Source organism: Tinamus guttatus, unplaced genomic scaffold, assembly GCF_059628265.1.
Source record: "Tinamus guttatus ecotype Peru unplaced genomic scaffold, ASM5962826v1 Tinamus_guttatus_pri_ptg000307l, whole genome shotgun sequence".
Lineage (NCBI taxonomy): Eukaryota > Metazoa > Chordata > Aves > Tinamiformes > Tinamidae > Tinamus > Tinamus guttatus.
In genome coordinates, this window is record NW_028288841.1 from 1,720,249 (window position 1) to 1,742,611 (window position 22,363).

Sequence of the window (22,363 nt, forward strand, 5' to 3'; positions counted from 1 at the left end):
CTGGGCATATGCCCCCTTTCATTCCCTTTTTGTTTTGCTTCAGTGTAAGGGTTTAAAACAAATGACCAAAAACCTGTGCTTCAGTGCCCTGTCCTTGAGAAAGCGTCTGCTTCAGCACGCAGGTTCCCCGCAGTGTCCTGCTGGCAGCAGCACGTTGCCCTGAGGAGCAGCGCAGTGACCCGGCCAGGCAGCGCCGTGTTCTGTCCGCGGTATTGAGCATCCTCCTGGTGCTCAGCAAAGCTCTTCTCATTCCTGTGTCTGGTTGGTGTTGGTGTTGGTGGTCCACAGCCCCCCTCGCTGCTCAGTCTTTCAGCTCAGTGTCTTTCCCCCGTGTGGCAGAGCGCTCTCCTCTGCAGCAAACCCTGTCACCTGCTCTTGTACCCTGCAGTGGCTCTCGGTGCATCTGGCCTCTCTCCATGTGCCCTCAATCCATGCTGCTCCCTACACTTGCTCCAGGAAGCTCTTGGGGCCTTGTTTCTTCTTCCCTGCTCCCCGCAGGGGATGTCAGGTAGCTCTGGTCCAGTGAGTGGAGCTTGCTGAGCAGAACAGGGTGACCTGCCCGAGGCCTGGACTCCCTGCTTTCTTCAGCCTATATTAACTGCTTGGTTTTCCACAGGGGACCCTGCAGAAGTTTGTGGATGACTTGTTCCAGGTGATCCTCAGTACCAACCGCCCCGTCCCTCTGGCTGTCAAATACTTCTTTGACCTGCTGGATGAGCAGGCAATACATTACGGGATCGCAGACCCCGAGACCATCCATATCTGGAAGACCAACAGGTACGGGGCTCGTACGGGCCCGGCGGGAGTCGTGAGGTGACAGCCGCCTTGGTCAGCACTGAGGGGGAGCAGAACAGGAGATACAAGACAGCAAAGCACAATATGAAAAGTGGGTTTTGTTGAGAGGAGAAAGATAGGAAATGAAAAACAGTAGCATGTGCAGCACCGTGGCCTTCATCTTTTCTGATGTCCTGTCACATTTGCCTTCTCTGCAGCCTACCCCTGCGCTTCTGGATCAACATCATTAAGAACCCTCAGTTTGTCTTTGACGTGCAGACGTCGGATAATGTCGATGCTGTGCTCCTGGTCATTGCACAGACCTTCATGGACTCCTGTACAATTGCTGACCATAAGCTGGGGAGGGTAAGTAGGGAGATAAAAGCATGGTTAGCACAGTCCGAGCAGTGCTGCCCACGGAGGCAGTGATGTCACCTTGATGTCCCTCCCCTGCTCCCATGTGTCCCTCAAGCATTGAAATGATTCATGGGGATTGCTGTAAAGAGAGGAGGAAGGCGCTGGTTTTGTTTAGCCTGCTGCAGAAGTTGAGATGTTTTAACTGTAGCCTTGTAGCTGCCTGAAAAACAGAACTGGAGTCTTGCTGGTTGTGGTAGATGGTGTTATAAGACAGATTGGATCTAGAGACCTTTGGAGGAAAGCAAGGAGGAAAACCTTTCTCCTTCCATTTCCTCCCTGCTGAGGGAGGAGCAGCCCTGCACAAGTCATCAGGGATAGGGATGGTCTCTGCTTTCACTGCAGGTTTCAAGCCTCAGGTAGACAAAGATGCAGAAAACATGATCTCACTCAGCCCCACCTCAAGTTGGAGGCCAGACTAGAGATCGCAGAGGTCCCTTCACATTCCTGTCTTGTGATTTATCAGACTGTGTTACTGTCTAGAAAGGACAAAAATTCCCTGCCCTCAGTGAGTGGTACAGACTAGTGGGCTAAGGTTAGCCCACAGCACGGTGAAGAGGGGCGTTTTGTGACTAATTCTGCTTTGGCTATTCAAGGACTCTCCAATCAATAAGCTGCTTTATGCCCGGGACATTCCTCGCTACAAGCAGATGGTGGAAAGGTGAGTAGTGAGCGAGTGTTGGCTTGAGTAACGAGGAGACGAGGAGGAGCAGTGCAGTAACTGTTCACTGTTCACTCCTGTGCAGGTATTATGCAGACATTCGTCAAACCATCTCTGCCAGTGACCAGGAGATGAACTCTGCCCTGGCTGAGCTGTCACGGGTAAATACGGATATTTATTTCAGAAATCACCCTAGCCTCTTTCCTGCACATATATTAGAAAGTTAGCAGTGTAAAGATCAGATATTCCAGATGATTCTGCCCAGCTAGTGCTTAAGAAAAAACTGTCAAGGCTTCAAGGCAAGGAGTTTTTGTGACTTTTCTTTCACTAGGAAGCCTAGTGAGTTCCCTTTCCTGATGCTTTGTGCTGGGTTTAGTGACTGGCACAATCCCTTTTGAGTTGAGAACACAGAATCTGGAGGAACAGTTTTATTAGAGATCTGAGGTTTTGGCTAACTGACTCTCTCTCTTCAGAATTACTCAGGTGACCTCAATTCCCTGGTGGCTCTACATGAATTGTACAAATACATCAATAAGTACTATGACCAGGTGAGTCTCCAGGAGATACAAACATGCTCTTTTCTTTCCTGTCATGGGTTGGTAAACCACTAAGTTAATATTGGGAGCTTGTTCTGCTTCCCATCCAATTTAAAAAAAAAATCATAATTAAAAGCAGCTGGACTATTCCTTTTTTGATTCCGATATCTAAATGTTCTACTTAAAATTGAAATGCAGTTAAAAATAAATTAAGACTTTATTAAATTAATTAGAAAAAAATTCAAATAAGTCTAGCATTCCTTTTCCAATATTGAGTTTATATTTTATTAGAACTAATCTGGAATACTTGTGGTTAAACATACATTTAAGTTGAACTATTGCATGCCTGCTCTCGTCTTGCGCCTACGGGACCCCACTTTGTGCCCTCTGCACTGTGCTCCTCTGCGTGCTGTAGACGTGCGTGGAGCTGAGGTTTTGAGTGTTTTGTGCTGGAGAAGGGCTGCCAGTGAGCTCTGTCTCATTGCAGATCATTACTGCCTTGGAAGAAGACCCAACGGCGCAGAAGATGCAGCTCGGATATAGACTGCAACAGATTGCAGCAGCTGTGGAGAATAAAGTCACCGATTTGTGACACACAGACAGACTGATGCTCTCACCTGGCTCGACAGGGACAGTGCTCGTCCTAGCTATGCACAAGGTGTCCTGCTGCCATTGGAACCAGGCTCTCCGAGGAACCGGCGGGTGACATGAACAGGGACAGCCAAGGCAGTACCAAGTACAAGCGTCCTTGCATCTCAGAGAATATTTTTTTTTACAGTTTTCTCTTTTTAAAAGCAAAACAAAACAAAAAAGAACTTCTGATTTCCTCTGACCCAGAATGTCAGGGGGACCAGACAGCTCCTTCCTGCAGATGTTACGTGAATGTGCCAAGTTTCCAAACCACATCGCTGAAGAGCCAGGTGACACTGCCAAGCACCGTGTCCATGGAGGCCTCGGCCTCCACAGCCAGTGCTGGGGCCTCCCCTGCTGCAGCCGCTCGTTTTAGCGCTGCAGCTGTGACCAGCTGTGGTGCCCCAGCAGCCCTGCTGGTTCCCCGAGGCCTCTCTCCGGACCAGGAGGGACACAGGAGACTGTTCCCAGGCTGCTGGCTGAGCTAACCTCTCCGTACACCCGTACAGACCTCCAGCTGTGTGGACTAGTGAGTACGACTACTGTAGGGCCATCTGAGAAGCGTCCTCGGAGAAACGCTCCCTCTGGTTCTGGGTACTGGCTGTAGAAAGGAGAGAGCGCGATAGCAAAGGATCTTGCTCCCCACGTTCTGGTCTCTAACAGCTTGTGTGCAAAGCCCGCTCGGATGTAACGCGTTCACCAGCATACGTGCTTGCCCAGAGACCTGGACACCGCACACTCGCCGTCCCGCTCAGGACAGTTTTGGCATGTGAGGAGTAGGCTGCCTGGCCCACCTCAGCCTCCACTGACCCCGCTCTGGTTCCGTCTCCCTGGTTCCCTGTGGCCAGAAGTTGCCCTGCTCCTTGGAAAGCACAACAAATGCCTTGTGCCACTTCCCCTCCCTTTGGTGTCTAGCTGTTCTGCTGCTCTAAACTGGACTTGTAAATACCCTCAGAAAGATAATGTATTTAAATGCTAAAGGAGAATGTTTAACTTTGTGGCTTTGAGACAAGGCTTTTCTTGGAGAAGCATCTCTGTGCACTTCTACTGACAAACGTCTGTCAGCACTGGAGCAAAGTTTTCTCCACTGCTTTGTCTGCAGGGATAACTCAGATGTCTCCGCTGTCATAACAGCAGCTCGCTTTCCCCACAGCTCAGTTCCAGGCTTAGCTCTGTCCTTAGGCTTGCTCTTAGGCTTGCTTTACCTTGTCCACAGGTTCACTTCCCAAACTCTCCTGCTGCGGCACATAGAAGGGTGGTTTGGCGAGCTGTGAACTCAAGCCATGAAGCACAACCACATTGCTCCCCAAGAGCACCAGGTATCCTGCAAAGGGACATGATTCAATGAGGAAGGAGAGGCTGGAGCTGGGCATAAACAGAGGTTGTCGCTGGCTGTTGCTGGGCAGCTCTTCTCTATTCCCTCCTGGAGAGCCCTCAGGCACTCGGGCTGGTCCCTCTGCCCTTCAGGAGTGACCTCCTATTTTAAAGCAGGTCCTGCCCTCAGCACGTGGGCTGCTGCCCTGCTTGCCTGGGTCAGGCTGTGCACATCCCATCCCTTGCTGCCCTGGCAGGTACAGGCCAGGCGGGACCACAGCTCGGATCGTGTCCCTGCATCTGCATCGCACAGAGCAGCACCCCCAGACCTGCCCGCTCAGCCCTGGGGCGAGTGTTGTGCATGGGGAAACTACTCTGGGCAATACAGCTCTGAGCTAGTGTTGCCTCTGCTTCTGTACCCCCTGTGCCACGAAACCTGCTCTCTCCTATGAGTCTCCCTCGCCACTATTCCCAGGTGCTCCCCCAAACCCTGAGTGCCCAGAGGACAACCCGTGTCCCCCGGCGCGTGGAGCAGCCGCTGCCACACACAAAGCGGTGCCAGGGCCCGTCTGCCTCTTTCCCCCGACGTGGGCACCGAGTCGGGGCCTCTCCTTCCTGAGCGCCCGTGGGAGCCTAGCGGCTCTGACACAGAGCTTGCTCTCAGCCATGTCCGAGGAGCTACCAGCGAGCCCAAAAGAGGTGCAGGAAAGCACTGGCAGCGGGGAGAAAGCACCGCAGAAGGCAGTTCCATAAAGCCTGCTTCCATAGGAAATTCCTTGGTTTGAGGCCGGCGAAGGTAAATGAAGGAATGGAGAAACAGCTGGTGGCAGCACAGGGCTGTCCCAGCCCCGTGGTGACAGGCAGGCCGCCTGCACGGCAGGACTTGGCGTGCGACCTCTCCAAGCGGCCGAGTATCTGCCAGGAGCCCCTGGCCCCTGCGGCGCAGGGCTCTGCAGACCCTTCCCGTGTGCCCCATTCCTGCAATGTTATCCCTGTGCTTTCCTGGCACAGTGTGTGGGGATTAATTCTGGATCCACCTCAGCAAAGGCAGGAAGACTCGGGGACATTCCTAGGATCGTGGTAACAAGAATCAAGGTGTCTCTCCTGGTCGCAGGGTCCTGCAGGGCCCTCTTTGGCATTGCCAGCTCCAGTCCCATGCAACTGCTGAGAGCAGAAGATCCTGCTGACTTGGGCCTTAGAGCAGGTGGGCTCCACGTCCCCTTTGCTTCTCAGCAGCGCTCGTGGATGTTGGAAACAATTTCTGTTCCGAGTCTACCTGTGAACGTCCACTTCTACTACAGCAATAATCAAAACTTAAATCACTTAAATTTAGCTCTATTATTTAACATCTCAAGCTTGTGCTCAGTCCTTTTGGCCAGTCTGTCCTTGGTGTTGTAGAAAGCAGCATCCTCATCCGCTGTGGACACACACTTATATCCTCTTGATGGGATCAGCTTGGATGTTCAGTCACAGCCCAATTTCTCTCCGTCCATGCCCCTCTTGTGTGGCAAAATCCATTCCTATCACAGGGTTAGGTTGCATTTAAATTTGCACAAAGCAGTGTTTATAATAAAGTTCCCTCTCATAGGGAAGACTATTTATTTCTCATGATCCTTCCAGTCTCTGCCTGGTCCCCTGACTGGTTTGTCACTCTGGAGGTGGCCGCTGCTGCTGATCACAGAACTCCCTCTCTGGAGCTTTTCTTGCAGGTAGCAGGTTCTGGGGCCCGTGGTGCCTCCCGCAGCCTCCGTCCTCGTCCTGCAGGATGCGAGTGCTGCGATGGGATGTCGCTGTTCTAGTAAAAAAAGATGTTCCTGATGACAGGCACGATCACGATTTTATACTGTAGTCAGGGAAAGAATCCTGTGTGCACCGTGATATGGGTGAAACACAGAGAAATGAAGTTATCAGTATTAAGAGATGTATTTGTTAGTGTACTTCAGTGTCTGTCTCCTGTTGGCGTGACCGAGAGGAGTTGGCACCCACGAGATGGGGATGCGAGAGCACTTGCTTTCATCTGCCTGGGGGCCAACACAGGCTGCTGCTGGAAGCTTTTTAGCTTTTTTGATAAACATGACAGCTATTTTTTTCTTTATTGAAAATGAGGGGGGTTCTTGGATCCTGCAGCCTCAATGGAACGCTGTTTCTTTTTCAAGGTTTGTCCCAGTTGCAGTGAAATGCTTTTTTTTTTTTTTTTTTTTTTTTTTTTTTTTTTTTTGGTGCCTTTCTCGTTGGGACGATTCTTCTGGTTTCCAGAGCAGCCACTGTGTTTGCTCTGTCCTTCCTTTCTGTAGTGCTCTGTCCCCATGGCTGTATCCTCCCCTGCTCCTGTAACTTGGTGTCTCTCCCTCCGTCGTGGTCTGGCCTGACCTGCGTTTATGCCCTGCCACATCTTGAGTTCTGCTCCATGCACCTGAGGTACTGTCTTTCTCAATTTGGAATTAATAATTAATATAAAAAGCTTGAAAAAAAAATGAATTTTGTTACATAGTGTAATAACTGTTTGTAGATACTGTTCTGAGATGTAGGAATCTATTGGTGATATAAGAGGTTTTGTCTGTAAATAATCAGTTTAGAGTCCAAATGATTTTAATAAAGAGAATTCTTACACAATAATTCAATAAATTTTAATATACAGCCCCAGTGTCATGCTTGTGTTGCCCCATGCTGCAGCTGTTGATGGTCTGTTCACATCTTCTGCTCTCCAGTGTCGGCTCCTTGGAGGCACCAGGGCCGCGGACGTGTGCCCGGAGCGCGGGGTTTTCCCTCTCCCGGCCCCTCCGGCGGCTCCACGATGGCCACTGCCTTTGCCTTGCGGCAACCGTGTGCGATGGCTCCTCCGCGTGCCGGGGTCTTCCCGTGTGCAGGTCCGTGACACTTCTGCTCTTTCCACAGCTCAGTGACAGCCCCAGCTGCTTTTTTTGGCGCTGGCTGAGTCTCCAGCCCCGAGGGCCCTCTCTGAGGAGCCTGCGGGAGCCCCCGGGAGCTTCTGGGGCTGCTGGGGCGCGTTGCAGCGCTGGCTGCGCGTGCAGGGGCAGGAGCTGGGGCTGCTCGTGCTGTGGTTTGTGTTAGCCGCTGCCGTCTGCCGCAGTAACGAGCTGCTCTTCCTAATGAAGCTTGACAACTTAATTCCTAAACCAAAGACCTCTGCTCGGCTACCTCCGGGTTTCTTTTCTTCTCTCCCCTCGCCACCCCAACCTCCTGCCTGTTCCTAATTTGAGACTTTGGGGCTGTAGCACTAGGTCTTCTCCCTGCCACCCTTGGCTTTCCCTAGCAGCAGGGTCAGGGGTCTCAGCTGCCTCCAGGCTCTTGGAGACAGCCAAAAACTCTTTCCCTCCGTCCTTTGCTAGCAGGTCCTGGAGACCGTCTGCTCCTCCGCTTGCACGACCTGCCAGGGGCATCGACGCGGGCGCCAGCCGGCCCTGCCCGCTCATCCCACCGCAGCCGCTGGTATTTTTAGTGCCGGGGCAGGCAGGTGAGCGGACGGGGCACGAGGAAGGAGAGAGGCGCCCCACATGGCACGGATTCCCTTTTGGCAGCAGGTTAACCCTTCCCTTCAGGGGCAGCCATCAGTCTCTGCGGCAGAAACCTGAGCCGCGCAGCACGAGGGCCCCAGCGAGGGGGACGGTGCAGGACGCACCGGGGCTGTGCGAGGCGGCAGCAGCAGCAGGGCAAAAGCGTGAAGTGATTTTGGTGCGCGCGGCCGTTCGCATCACAGCAGGGCCTGGGCCGTGGCGCCTGGTCCCGCGCGGCTGTGGGGAGGACGCTGCTCCCGCCGCTTCCCGCTCCTCCGGCCGCGGGGCCGACGCTGCCGGCAGCGGCCTCCACGTTGAAGCCCTTGCGTGGCCTGGCCAAAGCCCCACTGTGTGTGTGGAAAACTGGGCCCTGCCTTGCTAGCCCAGGAGGGGCTGAGCGGGAAGCAGATGCAGCGAGATGTCGCTGTCCTGCAGGCCCTGGAACCTCCTTTACCTCAGCGAGCAGCGGCAGCAGCTTCAAGGCCGCGTCCTCGAGCAGCCGCCCGGCGCATTGGACCGGCCCCAGGAGAAGGGGGCAGTGGGAAGGGGGGTTCGCGGCCGCAGCACCATGCGGTGTTGGGCAGCGTGCCGGGAGCTGCTGGGGAGGCCCAAGCGCCTCGGCACGGTGAGCGTGGCCTGGGGGAGCCCGTCCGTGCTGCCAGGCGCTCATGGGGACCGCTGGGCCGGGCAGGGGCAGGAGAGGGTGTCCCGGGAGCGATCCTGCCCGGAGCCCTGCCAAGGGCTGCGGGAGCTGCCAGGCCGCCCCACGGTTCCTGGTTCCAGGGACGCTGCAGCGGCAGGGAAGGATCTTTCTGCTTCCATCCTAGCAGAGCTCTGAATTTCCCTCTATAAATAGTTGCTGTGGAGACTGCGGAGGTCGCAGCAGCCTGACAGACCTGCGAGGGGAGTGGAGGGGAGGCAGGGAGCTGCTCAGACAGGTGCAGAGAGAGCCTGGCAGGAAAACGAATCCACTGCAGCTGTCCTGGGTCTCCCAGCTCTCCCGAAGCCAAGGTTGTTCCAGTGCTGTGATCCGATACCCCGTCCCGTTCCCCACGGCGTCTATCCAGCGATGCAGGAGACTCCGGTCTACTCAAGGACACCCCTCCCAGGCAGCGCAGACCGAAAGCAGAGCGGGACCAGCTGGACTTTGCTTCCTGGAGCTCCAGCATGAGCCGGGTCGCAGGCGGCGCCGCGTGCTCGGCTGCTGCGAGCTGCTGCACGGTAGGTCTGCAAAGGGCGGCCGGGGTTGGTTTGGAGGGGCACGTTGCAGCTTGCAGGGATGCTGCGTTCAGCGAGCGCTCCCCAGGCCGTGGCTTGCAGGGCTCTGCTGACGCACGGGCTCACGGCACGTGGAGCTCTGGTGAGCCCTGCAGCTCCCCATGCCCGGGCGGGTGGGCTGAAAGGGAAGGTGCAGGCAGTGCAAGCAGGGCTGGTAGCGGGGGAGCCCCTCGGGCCCTCTGGGCACGGGGCAGACCAGGTCCTTCATGCCACCCCACAGAGTGACGCACTGCTCCCTACCTGTAGCTCTTGTGCATGAGGCAGCACCAACGTGTTCCCAGGCTGGATGAGGCTTTCTGACCTGGTCTGCACCTGCAGCAAACCAGCAGGTCCTGCATGATGTAGCTTTTATTAAAAAAAAAAAAAAAAAGACATAAAGTGATGAAGTCTTTAAAAACATTATTAATTGTCTTTCATTACAAAGCTTGGAAAAATGTGCTTGGCTCTTCTACAGCAAGTTGCATAGCAACACTCCTTGCTTATCCCGGTGTGTCATGTAACTACGGTGGGCTCTTCACCTCCGTGGAGTCCCACACGTCTGAGGAAGGGCCTGACTGGCTCTCAGCTGCGAGAGGGGATGTGGGAACCACAGCGAGTTCAAAAGCTCAATCAGCCTGAGCTAGAAAGTGTTTTATGCTAAATGAGCCTGACTTTCTGTCCTAAACACTGCATCATAATAGTACTGTTTTCCTGCCAAAAATTCCAATTTTCCCAAAAAATCTGTCTAAGAAAGAAGTTGTTCAACTGCCATTCAGATACTTTCTTAGACTTCCCTTTGGTAGATGAATGGTGAGTGATGTTAGAAATGAGATCTCTAACGTTGTTGTTCAGATCTCAGACCAGCCCTCACGGTTCTCCCTAACAACATGCCCAAATCTGTGAAGCTGGGAGCGAACAGGTCTTGGCATATTGTGGTGGTGCAGTGGCTCGCAGGGGTGTTGATATGCGGAGACTGCTCACGAACAAGGGGAATTCTGCTGATTTCACCCAAGTGTCATAGACAGGGCAAATGCCAAAGAGACTGGCCATAAAGAGCGGCAGCAGCCCAGAAATTTATGCCTAAATGATGCAAGTTCTGAACACTCGTAAGTGCCATGACTAGAGGACAAGGAGAATTCAAGCAGGGAGAGGCACTTGGAGCTCCTTTCACACCGTACAAGCTGGGGTAAATGGAGCAATGCCAGCTCCAGCACTCCTGGCATCCCCGGCAGAAACAGAGTCTCAAGCACAACCTGGCCCTTAAGTAGCCCCAAAGACAGACCACATCTCAGTCGCTGTACTGAGAAAGGCGTAGCAGGATATGCAAAGAATTCCCAGTCTTAGGAGGAAGTCGTGTGTCGGAAGAGGGAGCGCGCCCTGGCAGGCACTGCTGCCCCAAAACAACTCCCCTTCGAGCTGCTCCCACCGCCGGCAGCAACGCGCCCTGTGCAGACAAGCCACTCGCTTTAGTGCGCTGATTCTGAAAGATTTAAAGGTCAATATTTCCACCCGTGCTAATGGTCTACTCAATTATCACGTGTCATAAGCCCTAGCAAGGCACGTTAATCTGAAGGGCAGGCCATGAAGCAAGTGACATTTCCACATTATGAAATGCTGGGCTGGGAGTCCCCAAGCAGTGGCCGCTTGCATCAGTATTTCCATCAGCAACGCGGGCTCCGGGGGTGTTGTTTCAGGTGACCCCCCTGCTTCAGCCACTTCTACACAGGCGCTGGCAGGGGGTAGCAGTTGCATCAGTCCGTCTAAGCTGACTCTGTTTGTACCTTTTTGCTGCCATAGTAACAAACACGGGATAACGTCCCCTGGCCCCAGCCTCTTCCTAGGGGGTCACAGGCTGTTGGTCACCCGCGCTGGCCCCGGGGAGGCTGCAGAGATTTGCAGCGCCGCCGCTTCTGAAGCAGGGACTCTGTTTAATGCCAGTGGGAGGTTCCTGCTGGCAGCGAGCACGCGGAGCTCGCTCATCCCAGCTGGGCAGGAGTCGGGGAGCAGAGCGCTCCAGGCCCTGCTAAGCCCTGAAAATCCACACGAGGCACTAGGAAACCTGAGAGTCCTGCTGGGCTGGCCCAGCCGCACGCAGCCAGGAGCCCTGCTTGAGCCCAGCCTGCCAGCTTTCCTCTTCTGAACTCCTAAAATAATCTCTAACCTCTCCAAAGTGCCAGGAGTGTTTGCAGCAGCACTGCTCCAGGTTTTGGCAAAGCAGATGGAAAGGAACGGGGCGGAGGGGAGGAGCGATGCATACCAACGCGCGTGCCCTGTAGTAGGAATTAAGGGCTGCTCTGCAGCTACCTACCTCTGTTTAAAGGAGTGAAATGCTGAAGACTGCACCGCCTGCACACCAAGCCCTGGTTCCCCTCTGCCACCTGTCCCCTGGACCAGGACCTGCTGCAATGATGGAAGAGCAGGAGCGGGTGCAGGAGGAGGTGCCCGCAGCGAAGCGCACAGGTCAGTTCTCCAATGTGCGACTCCAGAGCCAAGATTGTGCCAGGCTCTTCCCAGACCACAGGAGGCCACTGGTGACCTGTCTGGCCATTCCTCTGGGATACCCAGCCGCTGCGGGGACAACTCTCATGAGTTGCTCCTTGAGTCTCATGGCATTTAAAGACGTGCTAGTAACGTGTCCTTCTGGCCATGTCCCCACAGGAGGGCACCACCCAGCACAAGAAGGAGAGGTGTTCAACATGAGATACCAGGCTCTGCACAAGCTGGGCTGCGGGGCCTTTGCCACGGTTTGGCTGTGCCACGACATGAGGTGAGGGGCTGAGCACGTTTTGGGGGCTGCAGGAAGGGGGTGCTGCCCTCCTCGTGGGCAGGCAGCCGAGCGCAGCAGCCTGCCCAGGGCTGCATCAGCTCCGAGCGCTTCGGTGCGTGGGAGCTCCCAAGGAGGACTGCAGTGACCGGAGCGGGGGCGAACAGGCAGCACGATCAGTGGGTGGCAGATAGCACAGTTGCTCCCCAGAAACTGGAGAACATAAATTAGGTGGGATCAGCTCCTGCTGCACCTTTGCTCTTGCTCAGAAGAGGTCAGACCCTGCAGTATCCATGCTCTGCCTTTTACCATCTGGTCTTTCTTTGCTCCCTGGCTCAGCTACGCTGCAAGATGCCAGCAGCATCACCAGGAGAGATGCACATGGTCCGTCGTGGCTCAGGTGAAAGCAAGGCTGCTCACAGCAGGGTAGAGCCCGGGGCAGGGTGTCTGGGAGAAGGAGAGGTGTTGCTGCTTGGCGCTGCACTGGCGTGCACTGGCATGCAGCTCTGATTCATCTCATAGGAGGAAGAAACACGTAGCTGTGAAGGTCCCCAGGAGCGGGCAAAGCTTCGCTGAGGCTGCCCAGGACGAGGTCGCGCTCCTCCGATGTGTATGTATGTTCTTTCACCATGGGAATGGCCCCTGAGTTCAAATCTGGGTAGCAGCTTCACCATCCTTCTCCTTCCAGGTGTCAGACTGAGGTGGAGAACAGCAACAACAAAAAAAACATGATTTTTTTGATATAAATTGCCTTCATTCAGCACCGGCCTCTGAAATGGCCAACTTCTCCTTCCTGTTGTGCTGGCATGGTTGGTTGTGCATTGCTTGGCCCATAGGCCCATTCCTTTCAGCTGAGAAAGGAATCCAGTAAGCAGGAGGAAAATGCAGTGAGCAGGAGGAACCTGCAGGAATACAGGCTGGTTACTCAACAGGGAAAAACCAGGAGGTCAAGTCCAGGGAGCTGGGAATGTTTCCACTGTCTCTGTGCCGTTCCCAGATCAGATGGTTATTCCTGTCACAACAGGTAGTGAAGTAAATGGAGACAACTGAAAAAAAAAAAGTAGCATGTAGCAAAATATAATAAACATCTAAACTCAGGAAAGTTCCTTCTGCCTTTGCCAATGGCTCTGGCATGTATCTGGGTTTCAGCTACTTGCCTTTGAAGGTAGCTTGACCTGCTAGTTCTAGAAAGCTCATGGTTACAATTCTTAAAGTTTGCCTAAATAAGAAGTTACATCAGCTTTATATGAAAAAGTAATTAAATTTTGCATTACAAATTACTGAGAGGCCTTTTTCTGACAGGTATAGGAAAGGTGCAGTTTGCACCTGCAAATCTGCAGGCCATGTCCAAAGGGACATGGGGCAGTGATGCAAGAATATGTACCAAGTGGCACTAATTTAATGCAATCAAAGGGGTGCTTTTCTGCACATCAGCATAATAAGGGGCAGAGACCAGGCCTTGCCCTTAATTCATTATGATTCTCTCTGAAATTTAATCATTTTTTTCTCTGAAAGACACTCCTCCTACTCAACAGAACACAGCTGCTTCCCAGGGCCATTTCCATCAGTACAAAAGTACTCCCTGCGGTAGCAGCATCAGAGTCCTGTGGGAGCAAACTCACAGTGTAACCCACGGCACAGACGTGCAGCGCTGATGCACGATGTCCTGGTACATCTCTAACGGCAGCTTTCTTGGCATCCTCCCTCCAGGTGGGCAGTATGAAGAAGAAGGACCGGGCAGGAGAAAACATCATCTGTTTATTAGACGACTTCAGAATGATGGGAGAGAACGGCTTCCATATCCTTCTGCTCAGCTCGGGGTGGGCACGGTCTTGGCGAGCTCCCACGATGGTGTAAAGCCAAAAGTTGTGGTCTCATGAGGAAGAGCCGAGCAGCAGCTGGACCTGGGCACGTGGAAGTGGGCGGTGGGGGCAGGTGGAATAAGGAGGTATTTGGCCACGCTGGTGAAGGGCAAAAGGGTAGAGGTGGCATCTTCTCCCTGTTAGTGGATCCATGACTCTTTCCCACATATGTGCTTGGTATTCGAAGCACTGGGTCCTTCTCTGAGAAGTCTGATGGGTAACTATGCAGCCCAGGGCCTTCCTTTGCCTTTTGTGAAGAAATCTTTACAACAGGTGAGAACTTGGCTCGTAAGCAGGTGACGGCACCGAGGGACTGGTTGGGCAGGGGTCACACTGCTGTGTTCAGCGCGGGGCCACCTGCCATGAGCTCCCGTGTGATTCCGTTTGCAGAAAAAGGCACGACGCTGAGTCAGCTCCCAAGGCATGCAGCTTGTAAGGAAAATTCTTTGGGGTATACGGAGAGAAAATGTTTAAGAAAAGAAATAAAACACAGAGTGGGAACTCAACATGTTCCCATTAACACAGGCGCACTGTTCATCACTAGCTACGCCTGTAGCCTGCTCGGGTTTGGAAAGGAGTCAGGACCACCAACGTGAAGGGCCAGTAGCTGCAGCCCTGCACTGGGCGTTCAGAGACAGCAGTTCTGTTCATGTCTCAGTAATCACTGCATTTTTCTTGGGATCAGTTCTGCCACGCTGCAGAAGCAGGGGGACAAACAGCCTTCCATAGCTATGTTTCTCGTTGGCAAAGCATAGGCACCTCTGCCCTTCCTGCAGCGACGCCGGACTGCTGGAATTTGTCTCCGCATCCAGTCGTGAGCGGCACTGACATAGGCAGGGCCCTATAGCTCCCCTATAGCTTTCCACACAGCATTAGTGAAGGCTGCTAGAGGTCTGTCTCATGGATGACTTCGTTCCAGAGCTTTGTAAATAGCTGGTTCAGTTGGCTGGTCCTCCACCCATGTTGAGGTTTTCCTGCTCGGAGCCAACCCTTCCTCCAGCCCCTGGAAGGATGTGGCACGCTGATCAAACAGATCACAGAAACCGAGTTTCTTGTGCGTTGTCCATGGACAGCTAAGGAATGGGAAACCTCAGTAAGGCCTCGGAGTAGTTAAAATTATATTTTGCCTCTAATGCTGAGATTTATTAGAAGTCCGCTGGCTTGTTAAGACCAAGATTTGCTCCTTCGATTCCTCTGCTCTTCTACAGGCACTAAGAATGAGCTCACTCATCTGCTTAAACTGTAAAATCTCAAAACCTTTTGCTTTTTCCCTTCAGATCAGCACTGGGGCAGTATTTACTTCTGATTCGTTCCATTTTAGCTATTTAAATCTTTCCTTGTGTCTCACAGTTACCATTTAAGGTTGGTATTTCCCTGGGGCTGGTATTCATCCCAGAATAGATTTTGATAATGCACAGAAAATTTGCCAGCACTCTATGACTGACCAGAGCGTAAAAAAAAAAATCTTCTCCCAGTAGTCTTTTTGCTATTATTGATTTCCAAGAGTGAATGTTTCTCTCTCATCTGCACTGTTTATCTCTCCCCCGTGACAAGCCCAGCTCTCCCTGCTCCATCGGGAGCTTTCCTTTCCCTACATGGACCCTGAATTCTTCCCTACACGTAATCACTCATCGTCTCTCGCTCCTGCTGTCTGGGCTGTGCTTCATCTCCTTTTGTTTGCTTGTGCGATGGGATCACTTAGGAGGCAGAACCACCGTCCCCATCATGTCCAATGTTTTCTAAGTCCCAACTTCCAGCCCAGCAATAATGCACTAGTAACAGGGATGCAAGGATGCCAGAGCCAACCAGCAAGAAGTGGATATTCAGGAGATAAGTCGGAGTTGTGACCATAATACCTCCCCTGCTCCTGTCTTCTGTAAGACTGCAGCCTTTTGCATATACTTGTTAATTCTCCAGCCTTGTCCATCCATGCTGACATCTGTGGATTTTCTCACCTCCTTCTGGCTGAGTGTCATTTCTGCATCCTCCAAATACACCCCTTCACTGCTGGGATCTACAGGCTCCGTATCGCTTACCACGCTGAATCCATAGGTCCAGTGGCAGCTACTCCTGTTGAGCCTTGAGATGAGGCCACCTGCGTGGGCTCCCACAGGAACCCTGACCCACGACACCGTTTTGGGTGCAACTCCAAGTTAATATTGAGGATCCATTATGCAAAAATAACTTATTGTATGAAGTTATCATCACCAGTGTCATCTTTCCCCCACACCAGAACCTCCACAGATCACACACCCGTTGTGGTGGACTCTGCTCTGACAGCACTAAAGGCTGTTTGGGGTGGGAGAAAGGGGAGACCTTCATGTCATTAATGTGAATTATTCTCTGTGTTGCTCAGGTGCTAGCAGGCCTGCACTTCCTGCACAAACGCTGTCGGATTATTCATACAGACATCAAGCCAGAGAACATTCTGCTGTACGCAGGGGACAGGACTCTCCAAAAGTTTCTACCTGATGTTGTCGACTGTAGCCAGAGAACAGATGTGGGGCTAAAGGGACCAGGTAAGCAGTACAGATTTGCTGAACCAAAAAAGAGACTTAAAAGCTTATTACTAGGAGTGAAACTCAGAGGCAGCTAGGGAGATATAATTTATGAAATAAAAAAGCTCACCACTCCTGCAGTGGCCGGCGGTTCATGGTGGCAATTCATGGTGGCAGTTCTCTTCTCTCTCTGCTTAACACAAACATCTCAAGTTGCCTGCATAAATGTGATGTTGCTTGTAGGTTTGTGCAGAGAACAACTACAAATCAGGTATTTGTTAATAACCTTAGCATGATGCCGATAATATCACCACAACCTGAGAGCAGATCCTCACAGCTTTACATACAGGGTAGTTTGTGGTGTTTGCAGGCACTGAAAGGTTTACATGTGGTTTCATCACAAAGCTGCGTGATCTTTAAGGCTGAAAATCTTTAAAGTCAGGAATGTATGTAGTAAGTGATGTACCTGACGGTCTGGAGAAACACTTGATTCCCTCTGTCCTTTCCACCTAGGGGGTGATCTTGGCCATCAGCTGGAACATTGTGATTTAATGAACATAGAAGTGAAGATTGCAGACCTGGGCAGTGCGTGCTGGACAGTGAGTCTGCTCAGAGCCTCAGTTCCAACATGAGGCGAGACGCTACCTGCTCCTTTCCATCACACCTTGGCTGGCTGCCACCTATTCACAGCTGAATAGCTATTTCAGAGAGCACTAAAGAGATGCTGATTTCAGCATATGTTATATTCAGCAGTCCGAGTTCAGAGCTGGGATCTGTACTCTTGGAGATACTGTCAACTTTGGACCTTTATTCGGCTCACGGTTAGCTACAGAATCACAGAATGGCTGAGGTTGGAAGGGATCTTTGGAAATTGCTCAGTCCAGCCCCTTTGTTCATGGATGGTCACCTAGAGCAGCTTGCCCAGGGCCATGTCCAGATGGCTCTGGACTATCTCCATTGGTGGAGACTGTCCCTACAACCAGAAATCCAAAACCATGTTTTCTGTGGAATTTTTAGGGGATAAATTCACCCTGCTGTCAAGGGAGCTGAGCGTGTATGTGCTGTTCCCTGCACAGTGTAATGTGTGCATTCAATTCCGTGTCACCAGTCCTTGTGCTGAAAGCTCGTGACAACAAATACTGCTCTTACTTTATGGATGTTAACCAAACGTAGTTTGTTTCTGTTCCAGTACAAGCCTCTTTCCAAGGAGATCCAGACGCAACCGTACCGTGCCCTGGAGGTGCTTCTTGGGTTAGACTATGGCACTCCCGCGGATATCTGGAGCACAGGCTGCCTGGTAGGATTGGACACCACACACTGCATGCAGCGAAGATGACTGACATTTCCAGGCCAGGGAATGCATGGCCTCAGCTACCCAGCTATCTGCAGAGCAAGATTTCTTTGCTGTTACTGAGTCACAGGAGGACAAACAGGCTTTCTGCATTCATTAATTTCAGAAATGTAGGCTCCTGATAAAATTCACTTCAATTAGCTTATGCTGTAAGGCAATTCCTGCTCTGTATAGGGAAACTGATAGACGTGAACAAATCAGGCACATGCGGGTTTTCATCCTACAGGAGCAAAAAGTGTTATTTCACAGTGACAGGGTATGGACAGAAGGAGTGTGTGTGTTTCTATGTCTTAGGATTGGTTTTGTGTAATAGGAAGGGAAATTGCCACCGGTACTGTCAGAGTTAATGGTAAAGAAAAACTCCACATCAGCCAGTGCATTAACAATGCTGCTCCACTTCTAGGCATTTGAAATGGCAACTGGAGAGTGTCTATTTGATCCTCGACCTGGGAAATATTTCTCCAGAGATGATGGTAAGACTCCATTAGTTTTATTGATTTCACTGACAAAAGAGTCATAATCTTTGCATCTAGATGTGTTTTCTCTCCTCCATCCAGATCATGTTGCTCGTATTATTGAGCTCCTGGGCAAAATTCCTCCCCAAATAGCTCTCTCCTGGAAGAAGTCAACAAAATTTTTCAGCAGACCAGGTAAACTGGAGTAGGGAAGTTTCCTCTAAAAATACTGCGGACCTCTGACACACTCCTACTCAGCTCCCATTAGAAAACAACCAAAACTATGTCAAACAACATAGGCCACTGGCAGGGACAAAAGAGGAGCGGAGACTTCATGAAGTGCAGTGGCATTCCCTGCCCCAACAGCTAGTTTGCTCTCCCTTCGCAATCCTGGAGTTTTCCTGTGAGGAATGCAAATGTAAAACCCTGAAAAACCCTCATGGCAAATACTAGAGAGGGAAAAGATTTCCATGCTTTCTCCTCTGGATCTAGACAGAATGGAAATAGGGGGCAGGAAATGGCTACATGGCAGTAAAGTCAAAAAGAATGTGTTAACTGGCTGAATTTCACCTGAGCACGGACAAGGTGGGTATCCTCCCACCCTTCTTTCACCCCCCCTAAATGTGGCTCCTGTATTTAGTGTTCTGCTCCTAACCATAATGTCTCTTCTGTTTGAATCTCCCCGGGTCCTCTCCCTGTGTCTCATGAAGCTTGAGCTCCTTGTCTTTGGCTTTAAGGCATCGCATGGCCCTGTCCTGCCATTTAGTCCGTCCTACCTCCCCGTTTCCACACTTAGCAGCAAGCGCTACAGTCTCAGTACAGCCGCACTTCCCTCTCCGTTGGGTTGTAGCACTGTAGCGCAGCTCAGCAAACGGCTCCCCGCTCATTCAGTCTCCTTGTTCATGCTTATTCCTTCTAAGGCGTTCAAAAGAAATGAGTCAAAAACAGCCCTTGTTTTATATTCAGTCTCTGTGTGACTCACTAACCTGAATCACTACGTTTACATACATCAGTATGTTCTGCTTAGGGACAAGGATGGATTTTTGGTCGGTAGTGCCACTCTGCTGAGCCCCACAGAGCTACATAGCACAAACCAAATTAAACCTTAGTGTTTAGTGATACGTGGCCCTGAAATCGCCAGATGTGCTCTGCAGACAGCCAGAGACGACTAGTACGAATGTCTGCGTATTCTGGGAACATTTTATTCACTTTTACCGTGTTATCCTCTATGAAGTATTTGTGAACGGGGAGATTGGCTTGGAAAGATGATGTGCGAGGAACAGGGGTGCATGTGGAAGCACAGGAGAAGCTCACAGTGCACAGGAGCTCAGCGCGAGGAGCACGGGCTCCTTCGGGGCGCTCTGGATGCCTCTCCTGAGGCGGGCGGCTGCTGTCCTGCGAGGGTCACTCAGGGCCCGTGTTTGTGTCCTCCCGGCCAGGGGCTCTCCTGCGCATCTCCCGGCTCCTGCCGCGCAGCCTCGGCACCATCCTGGCCGAGAGGCACAAGTGGACGCCGGCGGAGGCCGCGCCGTTTGTCAGCTTCCTGCTGCCTACGCTGGAGTACGCGCCCGAGAGACGGGCCTCGGCGGCGCAGTGCCTGCAGCACGCCTGGCTCGCCAGCCGCTGACCGGCGCCACCGCTGCGGCGGGCGGGCACCCTGCGGCCCCCTCAGCGCCACCCGGGGTCCCTCAGCGCCACCCGGGGCTCTCGGCGCTCCCCGGGGTCCCCTCAGCGCTGCCCGGGGTTCCCTGGTGCCCCGCAGGGCTCTCAACCGCTCCCCGGGGTCTCTCGGTGCCCCCCGGGGTCCTCTCGGCACCGCCCGGGGCTCTCAGCGCTCCACGGGGCTCTCAACAGTGGCCCGGGGTCCCCCAGCGCCACCCGGGGTCCCTCGGCACCGCCCGGGGCTCTCAGCGCCCCTGGGGCCCCCCAGCGCCGCCCGGGATCCCTTCGGGGCCCCCGGGGGCTCTCAGCGCCGCCCAGGGTCTCCCCGCGCCCCCCGGGGCTCTCCGCGCCCCCCGGGATCCCCTCGGCGCCCCCCGGGGCTCTCAGCCGCCCCTGCGGAGGAGCGGGCGCCGCGCACAAGATGGCGGCGCGCGGCTCCTCCCGGCGGCGGGACGCGACCGGGGCCGGGACCCGCCCGCCGCCTCCTCCCGCCGCCGCCTCCCGGCCGAGGAGGGGCTCGCGGCGGCGCGGGAGGCCGGTGCGGGGCTCGTGTAGCCCCCGCAGCCGCTGCCATGGCGGCGCGCGAGGAAGGCGCCGAGCGCTGGGGCCGGGCGAGCCACGCGTGATCGGGGCCTCACGGCAGCCTCGCGCTGCAGGTGGCTCCTCCGGGGCTGGGCTGCCTACATGCCTCTAATTCCCATTATGTGAAATATCTGTTTGGAATAATTTGGAGTTGGACTGATTGCTGCAGCTTCTACCTTTGTGCAATACTGATCAGTGTTAGAGCCTGCTGGGGGTTGTTGTTTTCCCTCCCTGTACATATGCGCTAACTTTGCTTCTGTTGAACTACATTTCACAGTAAACTTGCAGTTTATTAGTAGCATTAATTGAAACTAGCCACTAGTATCCTCTAATTGCCAGGGTTTGTATGCACTTTAAGCGAAGGGCAGGGAAGCACTTTGCTTTCCAACTGTGACTGGGCTTCATCGCAAAACGCTCAAAATTCACGTTTTCCTCACAGACAGCAGGACGCCAACTTGCAGTCTGTGATGCTTAACCCGGTTGTGACCACTGGATAGGGAGGATGCAGTGCCCGAATGAGGGCTTTGGAGAGACATCCTTGCCAATCAGTCATGGGCACGCGCTGCGTGGGAACAGCCACAACGGGCAGGTTTTGTAACAGCTATCGGTACCCAGAAGGGCCTGAGCTGGTGCCACAGGCTCCTTCCCCAGGAGCTTGGGGCTGGCTGGCTTTCCATGAGCGCCCTGCTGTCTCACGCTTGCAGGGCTGGGGCTGCTCGGAAAGGGCCTGTGGCCTTCGCGTGGCCCTCAGGGACCAGCAGCCCCACAAGCTGCAAGCCCCGCCGCGCGCTCGGCAGCTGCGTTTTCCCTTTGATCTTTATTCTCTCGGTGTGCACGAGAGGCCCCGCGGGAAGCGCGCGGCGAGCTCCGGGCAGCGCTACGCCACGGGCAGAGCCGCTGCCAGCGGGGAGGAGGCCGCGCGCGCCCCGGGAAGCCCCGCAGGGAGGCGGCGCGGCCCGGGCCGCGCTCCCCGCCTCCCCCACCCGCCCCGCGGCGCGGACGTGCCGAGCGGCAGGCCCCGCGCCCGCCGCCCCGCGCATGCGCCGCGCGGCCCCGCCGCCCCGCCGCGGCCAGAACACGCATGCGCGGCGGCCGCGCAGGAATCCCGGCCGCGCGCACCGCCCCCTTCGCCCTGCCACGTGGCCCGAGGCGGGAGATACCCGCGCGCCGCGGCGGGGGCGGGGCGAGCGGCGGCCACGCCCCTCGGCACGTAGCGCGGCTCGGCCGGCAGGCCCCGCCCCGCGGCGCCGCGTTCGAGCGGCAGCCCCGCGCGCCAATGGGGAGCCGCGACCGTGGGGCGAGCGGCGGGGCGGGCGCGCGGAGACCAATGGGGAGGCGGCACAGGCGCGGCCCGCCGCCGCGGCGGCCAATGGCAAGTGCGGGCGGGCGGGGCGTGGCGCCGGCGGCGCGCGCGGGGGGGCGGGGCTTGGCGGCGCGGCAGCCAACGGGCAGCGCGGGTGGGCGTGCCCGGGGCGCCCCTGGCGCCGGCGCCGGGGATCCCCGTGCGCCTAGTGCCGTTTCCGCCCGGCCTGGGGAGACGCCGCCGCCGCCGCCGGGGGGGAGGGGGCTGGCGCCGTGGCCGCCGCCGAGGGGCTCGCTCCCGCGGCCGCCCAGGACACGCCGTGGCGCGCAGCCGGGCCTAGTGCCGCGCGGGGGCCCGGCGAACGGGGCCGGCCAGGTACGGGCGGCACGGGGGGCGCCGGCAGGGCGGGAAACCCGCGGGGCGGCCGGGGCTGGCGGCGCTGCGCGGGGGGCGGCGCTGCGCGGGGAGGCCCGGCGCGGCGCGGACCATCATGGCGGTGCCCGCGGCCGGGTCCGGGGTGGCGGGCGGCGGCGAGCACCGGCGGGAGCCCCCGCGGGGCCGCGTCCGCCGCGCCGGCCTTTTTGTCCCACGAGCTGGAGGCGGGAGAGGGCGGCCGGCGCGGGCGCTCGGCCGCATTTTCTGCTTTCTCATGGTGCCGCGCGCGGCCCCGCCGGGGGGGCCCGCGGCGTCGCTGCCCCGGCCCGGCAAGGTCACGGCAGCCCGCGCTGTCCTTGGCCCGGCCGCCGGGCTCGGCGCCTCGCGCCGCCGCCGGGGCCCCCGTTCCG

At 55.1% G+C, this 22,363-nt stretch overlaps 2 protein-coding genes across 2 annotated transcripts in view; both read left to right on the top strand.

Moving 5' to 3' along the window:
- Positions 1-3,288, top strand: part of PLXNB1 (plexin B1) — a 37,149-nt gene extending 33,861 nt beyond the window's left edge. Inside the window, exons 31-36 of the mRNA XM_088528192.1 lie at positions 617-777; positions 993-1,140; positions 1,785-1,849; positions 1,935-2,010; positions 2,323-2,397; positions 2,873-3,288. Of these exons, the coding sequence (XP_088384318.1) occupies positions 617-777; positions 993-1,140; positions 1,785-1,849; positions 1,935-2,010; positions 2,323-2,397; positions 2,873-2,977 (630 nt within the window). The 3' untranslated portion in view covers positions 2,978-3,288. The remainder of the gene's footprint in view (positions 1-616; positions 778-992; positions 1,141-1,784; positions 1,850-1,934; positions 2,011-2,322; positions 2,398-2,872) is intronic.
- An 8,218-nt stretch (positions 3,289-11,506) lies between these two features.
- LOC104581108 (SRSF protein kinase 3) lies at positions 11,507-19,658 on the top strand. Its single transcript, XM_088528337.1, has 11 exons — positions 11,507-11,561; positions 11,760-11,868; positions 12,388-12,475; positions 13,576-13,663; positions 13,894-14,000; positions 16,084-16,246; positions 16,739-16,824; positions 17,415-17,522; positions 17,980-18,049; positions 18,134-18,226; positions 19,471-19,658. Exons 1-11 carry the CDS (start codon positions 11,507-11,509, stop codon positions 19,656-19,658), a joined length of 1,155 nt encoding a protein of 384 aa, XP_088384463.1.
- The last annotated feature ends 2,705 nt before the right edge of the window (positions 19,659-22,363 follow it).